Here is a 14,975-nt window from a genome sequence, read left to right as displayed (position 1 = left end):
TATATCCCAAAAGTACACTTTATTATTAAATAAAAATTCAATAATTAAAAGAAGGAATCACTATAAATCATATTTAATTGGAATATAACAATTTGGAAAATACCTAAGTAATATCTCACCTCATACTGGGTGCTGCTATTAAAACATATAAATATAAAACCAGAAGAACACAGTAGCAAAGGTTTATTAAATTATTGAATGAGATTAAATTTTGAAAAGATAGAAGAATTCACAAAGATAAACACTGAAATATTTTATTAAAGAAAAATTAAAAGCTGTTGTAAGTTAAACAAAAAAAAACCCTCTAAACAAAATAACAAGGCAAATATATTAGGGGGAAAAACTGTAGTCAAAATGACAATGTATCAGTATTACTTAATAAGTTTGAGGCTCCTACAAATGAAAAAAAAAAATTTAAGTGACTTACTTGCGTTTATTATTTTGGTACAGTGAGGATTTATGTAAGTAAATTTGGCAACTTTATCAAATTCACTCATAAAAACTTAGACCAAATGAATCAACTTTGGTTATTAGATGTCATTCTGTATACATGAATATATTATTATGTAGTATAATTCAAAAATCTTTTTGGCCACTTCAGGAGGCACCCATCTACATTATGTCTATTCTGGCCTGTAGTATTTGCCTTTAGTAGGCTAATGAAAGGTAAATAAAAAATTCACAGTAGTGTGAAAGGTTTCAAGAAATACCAGGGGAGTGTAGAATTGCTAACAGATCTATTCGTACATCAGAAATTTATTTTGCTCTTAATTTCATCATGGCTAATTAGATAAATTACCAAACAGCCTGTAAGTCTTTCTTCTCTCTGTCCCCATACATTCTGTAAAAACGATAAGCACCCCAAATAAGCAAGCTCTAAATAAATGGTCATAGTCAGCATTAACAAATTAGCTCAATGGTAAATAATGGAATGAAAGCAAATATAGACCTTTAGAAAAGATTTTTATTTTCTTGGCACACAGATGTAAAAATGATGTTTGTCTACTAGATAGAGCAGTTGAAGACATTTCAGAAATGAGTTAAAATTAACATAGGTTATAAGGTCCATAGATAAGACAGGTCTCATGTTTTCTCAATTATCTTTAAAACTTAATAAATTGTCATAGCATACTGGTTTAACTGGCAAACTTACTTCTCATGTTAAAGAGTAAGCCTGATTTTGGTTAGTAAAGAACCAAGGCACAGAGCCATTCCTGAAATGTAATATAATGGTACCTCATCCAACATCACTCAGGAATGAAGCATTCTACTTACATGTTTTTTACTCAAATGACATTTATCTCTCTAAAGTCTAAAACTGTTATTTTAATTACTTTGATGAACTAACGTACCTTCTTAAATTTTAAAATAGGTCATGCATATTATAACAATGTTCTTTCATTAAAATTCCTTATTAGGAATATGAACCATTTAATTTTCTAATTCAATACAATGTCCTAAAAATTTAGTGAAGTGGGTATTTGCCCAGTATGGCTATGTTTTTTAAATTGTCAACTCGTTATTTATTATTTATTAACTTTCTTATCACATTTAACTGTCAGCCATTACTTCTTGCTTTCGTTAAATGTTGGTTCTCAGTTACTTTTCTTACCACCTTTAATATAGAAATTAAAGTAGAGCAACAGAACTACATAAACCCTGGATGACTAATATTTTTCTCTCTCAAGGAAGGTCTTTTAACTGCACAACTTAGGGAAGGTTATACACTGAGCAATGAAGAAGGAAGGGGAACTTGGAAAACAATGCATTTATAGATAGCAGTCCGATTATTGTCACAACTGTCCTTAAATTTGTAGGGCTTAATCTACTTTAGGTTGGAAAACCAGAAAACTAAGTTAGTTAAAACTATTTCTAAAGTAGGGTCAGCTTTGAAAAAGAGTGTGCAGGTAATCTTACAGTAAATTGCACGAGCTTTTGAGAATGGGTATGTGACATCTGAAGGATTTATATATTTCTACTACTCAGAAGTTTCAGTTTACTTGTTTTTCTTCTTTATTTTACTTCTTAGTCACAGTTAAGGTGGTTGGGTATGTGATCTCTAACTGAGAAAAGTGTTACTGTACCATTATTTTAACTATAAATATACCATTGAATAATATCATATAGTAATAAAAGGATTTTAGCAACTACTTTCTTTCAACTCAAAGTATAATAATCTATTTTAAGTGTTTTGAGACAAAAACAGTAAAAAAAATTCCATCTAGAAAACAAGTACTATTCAAAAATGTCAAATCATATAAATGTTAAAACCCTTTTTATTTTTACGGCTTCTTCAGATTTAAGGTATTTTAAAACAACATGAAAAACTTTTCAGATGATTTTATGGAATTCAAGATAGCTACTGAATTCATCTCTATTTTTATGACACTAAGATTATGCTTAACACTAAACGAATCAATGGCAGGTTTTGGTTAATAGGGAATTAGTTTCTGCTATGATATCCCGATACACTTTTACACACAAACTAAAAATAGTTATTAAGTTTTAGAAAATTAATATAGCATTTTTCTTTAAAGTTCTCATAAATATGTCTAGCAATTTGCATTTTGAAAATGTAAACCATCTTATAGTAGGAAACTGAAACTCAAGACTAATTTTATAAAACTGTTTTTAGGAATTAAATTACTAACGAGTTTTTTTTAAAAATATATTCTATGTATCACTAGCACAAGTAAATCATGTTAAATATACTGTTAGCATTCATTATAGTAAAACACATATGAATATATCAGTGAAAAAAATAAAAGCACGTATGAACATCTGTGCTCCATTTATGAACATATATTGTAGGTGGACACTTTCACAATTTAACATTCATTTAATAGTTATTGAATGCAGTGTGGAAGGTGCTAAAAATACTGTAGTAAAAGGGGAGACCATTAATTAACCATGGCCTATTCAGTAAATATTGTTACTGAAGAAAATGTATACCATAATTTAAAGATACTTTTCCACTTCTTTCATGATTACACTGTCATATTTCATTTTCACTTATGTACAAATTGAAGATTACATGACTTTTCTTTTTCAAACTCTGAATTTCCAAACTCTTTATTTCTAGGTACAGTGGTACCTCGGTTTTCAAACGACTCCATTGACGAACATTTCGGTTTATAAATGCTGTAAATTTTATGGATCCATGGTATCATTAGATAGTAAAATTCATGCTAAATTTGCAGTTTTAAGGATTGATTTTAAAGGTCTGGATGGATTAATACATTTTGCATTACTTCCTATGGGGAAACCACACCTCGGTTTTCGAAAGTTTCACAACTCGAATGGTCTTCTGGAACAGATTACATTCGAAAACCGAGGTACCACTGTATTTGAATTCTAGGTATTACTGAATTCAAAAGAAAAACATTCCATTGGTAATGATAATTTTCTCTGACTTAAATCAAAAGCTACCTCTGTACATTAAAAAAAAGAAAAGAAAAATCAATGCTTTTACAGTCTTACCTAATTGAGCATCAATATTATATGAATTAGATTTTTTAAATGATTCAAGCTTGTGCATATAAAGCATTTACATTATACTGTGTCCTCGCATTCCATAATACAAGTGATTGCATACTTAATAAATATCCATGAGTCAACTATAAGTCATAGAGTGTTTCAAGAATAGTGGCAATTGACCAGGCTTGTGTTTCACAGCTGAAAGGACAGTATTGGCCATTCTCGTTGGTCAGTTCTGGAAGTCCTTTCCAAGGGGATCTTAAAAAAGTGAAAAGCCATTTAATGAGATATAATCTAATACACATCTTGTTGGATTAACAAAAAAGGCAGGAGACTTGGTGATTTTGCCTTTTCATATAAAAAGCAATCATAGATAGTCATTTGCTACAAAACAAAACAGTAGATCCTATTATTAAGAATTTATTCTTAATATTAAGAATTTAGTATTAAGAATATAGGTTGAAATCATTCTTTGATATTCAATCTTTGGGGTTTAAAAGTTTAAAATAGAAAGGAATTTCTTTATGTATTAAAAACATAGAAGAAAGTATCCAAGCAATATATAAATATAGAGACAACTATCCTTTCTCATCTAATTTTTTTCCTTTTGGAGTACGTTTATGAGACTATAATTGTAATTATGAAGATGTATTAAGTTTGATCTTGAGAAAATTGTGAAACTAATATGAAACAATGAATAAACACAATTATAATTAGGAAAAAGATGCTAATTAAAAACTATCTGAATTTCTACTGAGTAATACAGTTAGTATTCATTGTGTATTTATTATATCCATTAATAAGTGCTTTATATATATTATCTCATTTAATGCTCACAGCAACTGTATAATGTAGGTACCATAATCATTCCTATTTATAGAGCAGGTTTACAGAAGTTAATAACTTGTTCCACATCTCACTATCAGAACATTGCCTTATTAGCATGTCAAATTTATTCTTAATTTCGATGCAATCCCTTAAATACAAATGAAAAAAAACCCACATAATTCTATAGTGCTTCATTTTTTAAGTTGGTTGTGGGAACATATTTGTCTCATTATTATGCTTGTAAATCATGGCTATGTTAATATACTTTTCTGTAGATATCGAATATTTCATAATAAAAATAGAAAAAATAATTCCATTAGATAAATATGGAGATATTTTGAATAATAACTAATAATAACATCATGTAGTACCGTATTTTAAAAAGTTGTCATGGAAAACATAGAAAACTTATTTGTTTCCAAGTGTTCAAGCTACTTCAGAGTAAAACGCCAGATTACTGAATTTGCGTACCTGGGTATCTGTAATGGGTTGAACTGTGTCCCCTTCAAAATTCATATGTTGAAATCCTAACCCTCAGTACCTCAGAATGTGAACTTATTTAGATTTAGGGCTGTTGCAGATGTAATTAGTTAAGGTGCGTCAGGGTAGGTCCCTAATCCAGTACGACTAGTGTTCTTATTAAATGGGGAAATTTGGACACAGACATGTACACAGGAGAATGCCACGTGAAGACTGGAGTTCTGCTGCCACAAGTCAAGAACTACCAGAAGCGAGGAGAGAGGACTGGAGGAGATCCTTCCCTAGCTCCTTTAAAAGGAGCATGGCCCTGACAACACCTTGGTTTCAGATTTCTAACCTCCAAAACTGTGAGACAATAAATTTCTGTTGTTTAAGCCACTCAATTTGTGGTACTTCGTTATAGTAGCCCTCACAAACTAATATAGTACCGAAATTAAAAAAACAAAACCACCTTACAGAACCATTAACATGCTGCTCATAATTAGACATAGACACAATAGATATAGACCATGTACCAGGATGGTTATGAAGTCCTCTTTCCCTTGCTTTCTGAAAAATTCATTCCTAAGGTTGTTAGGTGGGACAAAGAAGGTCAGTGACCACTTTGGGAGGGGAGGAAAGAAGGGTAGCAGGAGTAGCAGAGTGGGATGTGAAAGCCTGAGGGGTATGAGAAAGGAGTTCACATCAAGGCTGGGGGCTTGAGTGTATCCATGCATGAGAGTAGCCTAGCATGGGGTTGTTCCAAGCTGGCCCAAAAGGGTGAAGAGGTCATCTATGTTTTGGGGACACCCCAGCCTGGGGTGTCAGAGCCAGAGCAGAGTGAGCAGAGGCTATGAGATGGTGGTAGCAGAGTATGGGTAATAGGTTACTCACTGTTGGAAAGGAAATTACAAATATGAAAAGGAAGAAAAGTAGGATTAAACACTGAGTGGAACTGATGTGAAAGGCCGGTTATCAGTACATACAGAGAAATACACAGAGATGTATGTATATGCCTGTGTATATGTATTTTATGTCTCCTAGCTCTATTATTGGGAGGCACATTAACAGTGATACCCCCCCAAAAAAAGCAAAACAAAAACAAAAACAATGATTCTCCAGGAGCAATGAATACACACCAAGTGCCTAGGTCTGGACTTCTAAATAACATTCTTCACTAAAAAGAACAGGGCTCCTTGGAGAAGAGCCCAGTTCTAGGGCTGGGAGAGGGAAAGTAAAAGATGAGCCTACAACATCTTGTTGGGCCACAAAGCAAGGAAAGACTTCCACTTTTGAAAAACATGGACTATCATGGACAGAACTTCCCTCCTGCTTAAAAGTCAAAGAACTGGACAAAACAAGAACTGGAAGCAACAGTTTTTGAGACTTTGGACGTTAATCAACAAAGAACAGCAACCCTGAAAAAGGTGATAAAAAAGGAAGTGAATACTATGAGTCTGTACCATACTGTCTTGCGAGAGGTACTAGGATTTGGCACAGGTAGAGCTATGCAGACTCCTGGAGTTGAAGAGATGTAACTGAGAGTACAGGAAGACCAAGGAAGCTAGAATTTTCAGGTCAGAGTAGTAGAGAGGAGAACTGCACAAAGAGAAAAATCTGGAGTTATGCAGAGGGTCCCACCCATCTATTCACAGCATATCCATTAGTCAACACACAAGAGGAAACTAATCAAGGATGGAAAAGAATGACCCAAAAGGATTAGGTGAAGTAGTACCTGACATTCATGAAGGGTCAGGAACAATATTTACTCCCACCAGCCTTATTTGAAAACTTCGTAACTTTAGAAATATGGAATAGAGAATGCATCTGGGTCTTGACTCATTAGTGTAGACTAGCCCTAGACTAAACACTATTCTGGTCAAGCTCACAAAGCTTAAATCAGGGCATGAAAGGATCAAACTGTTTCTAAATAATTTAACTGCATTCAAAAACGACACTCAAGAATATTTATGGAAACAGAAAAAAAATCCAACACTCAACAAGGTAAAATGCACATCTGTCATCCAATAAAACATTAGCAGGCAAAGAGCAAGATAATGAGAGAATAATCACAAGTGAAACAACCCAGAAATCAGCAAAGATATTAAAATAGTCACTATAATTATATTTCATCATATGTTCAAAATATTAAGCAGAGACATGAAGATATAGAAAAGAGCCTAATCAAACTTTAAGAAATGAAAACTGTAATGTATGAAATTAAACATACACTGAATGGAATTAATGGCATGTTAGAAATAAGGATGACAGCACATTTCTTGTCAAAATAACGCAACAAGTTTAAAATACTAAAAGAAAAAACTTGCCAATCTTGAATCTATACACAACAAAAATAACTTTCAGAAATGGAGGCAAAATAAAGACTTTGCTGATATACAAGAGCTTAAAGAATGCATCACAAGGAGGCCTGCATACAAGACAACTATGGTAAATTGAAGACATGTATACTACCAACCTAAAGCAATCATTTAAAAAAACCAAGTAAGAATAGCTAATTAGTTAATAAAGGAGATAAAATGGAATAAAAATATTAAATCTAAAAGAAGCAGAAAAAGAAAAAGCTATTGAAGAAGAGTAAATAGAAAATAGATTTATACTTAAACTTATAAATAATAACATTAAGTACAAATGGTCTAAACAGCCCAATTAAAAGTCAGAGAGTATCAGGCTGCATAAAAAAGCAAGACCCAATTATACGTTGCTATAAGAAACCCATTTTAAATATAAAGACACAAAAAGGTTATAAGTAAAAGGATGAAAAAATATATACCATAGTAATGAATAATCAAAAGAAATTTGGAGTGCTTATATCAATACCAAACAAAGTAGATTTTGGAGCAAAGACATATTGCCAGTGATAATGAAGTTCATTTCACCATGATAAAAGGGTCAATTCATCAAGAGAACAATCCTAAATATTTATGCATTTACTAATAAGGTTTCAAAATACATGAAGCAAAAACTTACAATTGCAAGGAAAAATAGACAAATTCATAATTATAGTAGGAGATGTCAATACCCCTCTCTACGCAATTCATAGAAGTAGACAGAAAATGTGCAAGTAGTTTGTACAACACTATCAACCTACTTGACCTAGCTGACGCTTATGGAGCATTCCACCCTTATGAGGTAAACAAGGGAAACCTAATGCTATGGATAGTGTAACGTTTTTCATGAGAAGAGGCAAGCAACAATGTCAAATCTCTATAGCCAGGTCAAAGATGAGAACTGAAAGGAAATCATGGGATCTGGGAACCAGAAAGGATCTTGTTGAGAGGCGTCACCACAGTTTTAAGGGCAAAACAAAAGCCAGATTGCCAGGTGGGAATGACTTAGTGGGTAGTTGGTCAGAAAGCAAAAGGAATGAGGAGGTTACTCTAAAAGGAAGAGTGTTGAAAGGAAAACAGAATGGTAAGACAAGGCTCCAGGTAGGAACAGCATGAATGAACTTGATTTTAGGATGGGCTGACAAGTATCTTCGTAGCTTAAGAAGGAAGGATCAAATGGAATACCACAGAGGATAATTATCAGAGCAAAGTCATAGAACAGGTGGAAGGGATGTGATAATAGGTGGAAGAATGACCGTGCAATGCAAGATATTCTTACTTCTCATGGACAAAGGGAAGAATAAATGCAAATGAGAAATACTGTGGGGCAATAAAGGATGGACTATAAGAAAGTTTGCATCACACAGACTCAGACTCAATCTCTAGATGCAGAAGTGTGGCGGGACAGGATTTTCTGTCACTATATTTAAGCTAATGAAAACAAACTGAAGAGAAAAAAACTGACACTATATTCATGTGACAGACGGAAGTGCCTCATACTCTTGTAATAAAGAAGATAAAATCTACGCTGTTTATGCATAATTATTTAGAGAAATAAGACGTACACATATTTAGATTTAATCTAGAATTTGGGACATTAAGAGCTTTTAACTGAATTTGTATAGCTTGTAACTCTGACACTATTTATCTGCTAACAGGACAAAGGATATGACAAATGGGTTTGAAATAGTCAAAAAACCAACTCTGATATTTTAATAATAATGAAAGCATTTCTGAAAATTATTTATTGATGTATCTTTAAATCAGTTAACTCAAAAGACCCAGCCTGAGTACTTTTAGTTTTTGTATTTATTCTGTGCTAACCATATCCAAAAATACATTATCAGCTAAATCTTAAAATCAAAGACTTTCACATGTATAAGTCATGCAATATCAAGTTTTAGAATTCAAATAAATAACCTAAAAACAATTAAAGGAAGGTAAAAATTATAGAACTTGCTGTGTTAAAGAGTAAAACTTTCAAATTTCATTGCAGTAGCTCGAATATACGCATACAGAAATGAATTCTAAGCAAATGTCATTTACCTAATATCTAACAAACTGACTCAACACTAGTTATGGAAATTACATGCCTGTGATGACTTACCTCTCAAGATGAACATAATGTCGGGAAAGAACATTTTTAACCAAAAACATAGTCTTTGCATTAGTCTCTGGGCCCATCAATTTGGAAAAATATAATTTTGCACGAAGGAAATACCCAGTGGGCCATAGCCACTCCTAAAACAGATGATTTAAAAGTAAAAAGAAAAAAGAAAGCTGTGAGTCTCTAAAACTACTTGAAAAATAACTTTAATTGAAAACTCAGAGAAGGAAAATGAAATTCTTACAGGTCCTTGGTGATAATTGAAACCTTTAGCAAGATTGTAATTGTCGTTGTCTAAGGCATTGTCATAAATTCCACAGTAAACCATATCACTGCAAAATGATTGAAATTTAGATTAGAAAAAGACGAGACATTATATAGGAAGCATTAGAAAAAAATTTCAATAGCAAATGTAAGCGAAATAATCAAATTATTTTGTCTTCCAATCTATAGAATAAACTCATCATCCACTTAACCTTAAATTAATATATACTGAGTTCAGAGAACTTTAATAATGTGTTAGGGAATGACTAACTAATACAAAAAAATATAAACTATTCGGGTACCTTGTCTTCAAGGAGTTAACCTGACACCAAATATTGGTTAAAGTAAATTATTTCACTAGGTCTCTAACATATTTATAACAATTAAAATATATGCAGAATAATTTGAATTAGTAACAATTAAAGGTTTTATTATTATATATTGGAAAGGTTTTCATCCTCCATGAAATGATTTTATTAATAAAATTAATTAAATTAGTACATTATCAGATTACAAATAGCAATTGAATACACAGAAAATTTACATACACTTATAAACTAAACAAAGTATTACAAACTTATTGCAATAGATAATACAAGACAGTTATCTATGTTCAGTTTAATTACATTATTACTTTTCTTTTCTTTTTAAATAACTTTATTTTTCAATTACAGTTGACATACATTCTACTAGTTTCTGGTACATGATGTAGTGATTAGACATTTACATAACTTATGAAGTGATCCCTTGATAACTCTAGTACCCATCTGACACAATGTATAGTTACTGCAGTATTACTGACTCTATTACCTATGCTTTACTTTATATCCCCATGACTGTTTTGTAATTACTAATTTGTACCTCTTAATCCCTTCCCGCCCTTCACCCATTCTCTCAACTCCCCTTTCATCTGGCAACCATTGAAGTGTTCCCTGTTTCTCTGAGTTTTGTTTTTGTTTAGTTTGTTCATTTATTTTGTTATTTAGATTTCATATATAAATGAAATCATATGGTATTTGTCTTTCTCGGTCTGACTTATTTCACTAAGCGTAATACCCTCTAGGTCCATCCATGTTGTTACAGATGGTAAGATTTCATTCTTTTTTATGGTTGAGTAATGTTCTATTGCATGTATGTACCACTTCTTTATTCATTCATCTATTGATGGACACTTAGGCTGCTTCCACATCTTGGTTATTGTAAATAACACTGCAATTGACTTATGGTTGCATATGTCTTTTCGAATTAGTGTTTTGGGTATTCTTTCTGATAAATACTCAGAAGTGGAATTGCTGGGTCCTTTTTTGTCTCTTGTTATAGCTTTTGTTTGTTCTTTTTTTTTCTTTTAGTGAGAAAGACAGAACTTGATGCACACATACTCATAACTGTAGGTTTTAGTTTTGACAGTGGTTCTTAATGCCTCTGAAAATGTGGAGAACACCTCAGAATGCAGAAAAGCACATGGATATAAAATTTTACACCTCAAGACTGAAATGAGTACACAGTAAGTTAGCAAAAATCTACAAAGTTGAGGGTACTATAGAAATGGAGCTCTCTCATAAATTACATAGAAAGCAAATTGATGACGGTTATCAAACTTTAAAGGAAAAAAAGAAGAAAAACAGAATGGTCATTAGAAATTCAAGAAAAAGCAAAAGCTGGAAAAGAAAAATACAGTACACGTAATCATAAAATAAAAACAACACTATTTATTGGTTTAAATAAAAATAGTGGTATAACTACAGAGAAGGTTGGAATGGGCTGGTGGTGAGGTGAGGAAAGCGTTAAATCCTCATCTATCATCACAAGAAGCAAACAAAGTCTAGTATTTCTTAAAAATCAAGAAAAAGAGGGAGCATTTGAGAACTTGCTTCCCAGCATGTCATGAGCTTGGCTCAAATAAAAGTGCTCTTAAAAAAAAAAAAAGAAATAAAGAACTGCATACACATATTACTTAAAAATATGAAAGGAACTACAAGAAGTAACAACTTAGGCAAAAAAATCATCTCTAAGGAGAGAATATGTCCATACTTCCAATGTACATACTGATCACTATAACAATAAGAAAAAATAGGTATTAGAAAATATTCATGATATTAGTTTTATAAACTTAAAACCTCTTTCACTGATTATTGAATATATGACAAGTCAAAGGCATTTTGAACAATGTTGGCTAATGAAGACACAGAAGGTATTTTTTTTTTTTAGACTCCAGAATATGTATCTTTACTTTCTATCTAAACTTCAGGCTTATTTAGCTAATGAACAGAAGGTATTTTTAAAAACTCCGTTTGTATGCAATTTTAGAGATTTTATGCACAAGCAAAACAATTATGGGTGATGTAATACAGTATCATTGACATTCTTTTTTTCCCCAAACTTTTATTTTTTTTAAGTGTGTTTTTCCAGGACCCATCAGCTCCAAGTTAAGTAGTTGTTTTAATCTAGTTGTGGAGGGTGCAGCTCACAGTGGCCCATGTGGGGATCGAACCGGCAACCTTGTTAAGAGCAGTGCGCTCTAACCAACTGAGCTATCTGGCCACCCCAACAACGAAATTCTTAATACACTCTAATTTACTCTGGATCCAAGTTTTCGTGTCAAGATTAAATATAACTAAATATTAAATTTAATATGAATAACATTCTTAGCACTTATATTGTAACTTACTCTGGATCCAAAGTTTTCATGCCAAGTGGACCAAGCAATTTTTTTTCTGCCATCTCCAAAGCTTTCCATGCTTTTTTTGTAGTAAAGAGCTCAGGGGCCTAAGGAATGTCAAAAACAAATATACAAAAATCTTAGGATCACAGAAGAATTAATTTTCACTCACAGTGGAACATACACTATTTATAAACTTGGAAAAGAAGGAAAATGATATAAAAATACAGTGTGGGTTGGAATTCGAGTACAGATACCAAACCTCCAATGAGGCTGACTTGGAAGCACTGTTCCTGATCTTCAAAGTCAGGAAAATTGTTAGAGATGATTGTTTCCTCGTGTTGTTTCAAGAAAGTGTACTAGCTCCAAAAGGAAGTTGCCACAGCTATATGAAGGCAGAACACATTTAAGCCCACCTAATTCATTCTTCAGAAGATTTACAATAGCTTCCTTTAAGTATATCTGGAAACCATATTTTGCTTCTAGGGTCATAATAAAATACAGAAGGACTTGCCCTCCAACAGCGTATGAGATATGGAGGAGAGAAAGCACTGGTGACTAAGATTCTGCATTAACTTTAATGATTAAATGAAATCAAAGGCACACTGAATGAAATCAAATGCACAAAGATACCTTTCTGTATCTTTGCATTTTTTATTCTACTATAATGAAGCGTACTCTGTTCAGTACTCTTTTAGACAAAGTAGAAACAGTTAGGCAGACACAGAAGAACATAACCCTTCTCTATTTTACTGCCCTTGTAGTTTACTTTTAGTCTAAGCAGAGATAAAATAATGAGAGTCTAGAATTCCTGGCTAGAAAGAACTAATTAGAAAACAAGGAAAACAGAATGTGAGTTGAGTATACCCACATTAGTTCACTAGTCCAGATGTTTCCAATACTGTGCTGAGGCACCGATAAGGCACCAAGATACAGATGTCCTCAGCTTTCAAGGCCCCTGGGGGCTCACTGAAGCAGCTGAATCTGGCACAAGCAACCTAATCCATTTCGTCCAATGTGCTGTACAAATATCATCATTTTCTATGTGTGTTGTGATGTGAAAAACATTGGAAGCACTTCATTAGTGTAATAATGGATTAGAATCCATTATTTTCTATTTTTTCATACCAGATGTTAAAGGTTAAGGATGGTATGCATAATGCTTTATTAATTAGAAAACACTATGTAAAACTATCTAGTAAACAATATACTTTTAAGCAATTAGGAGACTTTGAAAACAAATGGGAATAAAGAACTAAATAAACCCTATCATAACATTTTTGAAATTTGAAAATAATAAACAAATTACTTACTACAACCATTGCTATGGTAAAGTTAGGCCTGAGCTGGTAGTCACACCAAGGGCTTGAAGCTCCGTAACTGTCTTTGTAAATGCCACGTTTGTGAACCAGATTAGGATTCTTTTCATTACTATCTGAAGGGTCTTCAGACACATAAAATAGCTTTTCAAAGTTGTCTTGTATTTTTCTGTTCCATTCATGATATGAGACTGACACAACCTTTCCTGAAACATGATAAAAGACTTGGCAGTTTTAAGCATTCAAAGAAATTTATACATTTAGCTACAGCCAAGGAGTAATACTGAGGCAATACATTATCTATTTTTTGAAAGTGTCAGGGTCTTCTGAAGGACAGTTGCTTGAAATTAAAAATTATCTTTCATTATATTACCAAAAATGGATCAGACTCTAGCAAATGAACCATGATTTGTCTTTGTTTGGATCACTCTTATATGTTTGATAGAGTTACCTTTATTGAGCATTTGAAATGAAGCTAGTCTGAATAGAGATGCGCCAGAAGTGCACAATATACACTGTATTTCAAAGACTTAGCACCTCACCAAAATAATGTAAAATAGGTCATAAATATATACTGATTTCATGTTGAAATAATATTTAACAAAGATTGAGTTAATAAAATTAATTACCATAATTAATTTCATTTATTTCTTTTTACTTTTTTAATGTGGGTACTAAAAAATGTTAAATTATATATGTTGCTTAAATTATACTTCTACTGGACAACTTTAGAAAAAGTTATAAAGATTTCATAATCCTTCATAAAACACAGCTTGCTCAGTCACACTGAGGGAAAAGAAAAGCACAATATGGCAATAACAGCGATGCTTTTCATATCTCAGGTCAGAGTTGCTATAAAAATATGGTTAGTAACAAGGTTTGTTACAATTTTCATACTAGTAAATTAATGGTTTTTCTTTCCTCTTAATTTTAAGCGTTTCCTAATACGGTATTAGTTCATTAAGTCAAATGATGATTATGTAGGTTAAGAACATAGACAGTACATTTGGAGTTCCCTTGTAAATAAAATGAACAGTTTACCATGTCTTTTTACTGTGACTTCATGATAAGGGAAAATATTTTTCTGGGATAATTCCAGCAACCAACGAACGGCAGATTTACTCAGGCCTACAATTTCAACAGCAGATCCATCTCTAAAATTAAAAGTAAATTTTATTCTGTGAGTTGGAGTCATTTAAGCACTATTTAAAGAGCATTCAGTAAACAACTTTGATGAATTATATATCTAATGTATTATAAAAACAACTATTTATAAAAAAACTCCCACTTTATAGGAATGTGTATAGGAAATCTCTCTTCTTACTATTTTGCCATTGTTTACCTTGTTAACGTATTTTTTAAATATTCTATGAAGTAGAACGGGGATTATGCAGTAAAAGGAATGGTAGCTAGAAAAAGGTAGGAGTAAGGAATCAGAGAATATTGAAATAGAGTCCCATAAAAAAGACAGCAAACAGGGGATATAGCTATGTTCATCTACCCTGAAGAGAGCC

At 32.4% G+C, this 14,975-nt stretch overlaps 1 protein-coding gene across 5 annotated transcripts in view; it reads right to left on the bottom strand.

The window, feature by feature from the left end:
• Positions 1-270: 270 nt before the first annotated feature.
• AGL (amylo-alpha-1, 6-glucosidase, 4-alpha-glucanotransferase) overlaps positions 271-14,975 on the bottom strand; it is a 61,647-nt gene continuing 46,942 nt past the window's right edge. For 3 of the 5 annotated variants that reach the window (XM_033092635.1, XM_033092634.1, XM_033092636.1), the window contains exons 30-35: positions 14,503-14,615; positions 13,456-13,667; positions 12,152-12,249; positions 9,464-9,551; positions 9,220-9,353; positions 271-3,735 (exon numbers count right to left, since the gene is read on the bottom strand). In XM_033092635.1, the coding sequence (XP_032948526.1) occupies positions 3,618-3,735; positions 9,220-9,353; positions 9,464-9,551; positions 12,152-12,249; positions 13,456-13,667; positions 14,503-14,615 (763 nt within the window). In that variant the 3' untranslated portion in view covers positions 271-3,617. The remainder of the gene's footprint in view (positions 3,736-9,219; positions 9,354-9,463; positions 9,552-12,151; positions 12,250-13,455; positions 13,668-14,502; positions 14,616-14,975) is intronic. The other 2 variants (XM_033092637.1, XM_033092638.1) reach the window with 1 other exon arrangement.

This window comes from Rhinolophus ferrumequinum, chromosome 22, assembly GCF_004115265.2.
Source record: "Rhinolophus ferrumequinum isolate MPI-CBG mRhiFer1 chromosome 22, mRhiFer1_v1.p, whole genome shotgun sequence".
NCBI classification, from domain to species: domain Eukaryota; kingdom Metazoa; phylum Chordata; class Mammalia; order Chiroptera; family Rhinolophidae; genus Rhinolophus; species Rhinolophus ferrumequinum.
Note: the sequence above shows the minus strand (reverse complement) of the source record. Positions and strands in the feature narration are given on the sequence as shown.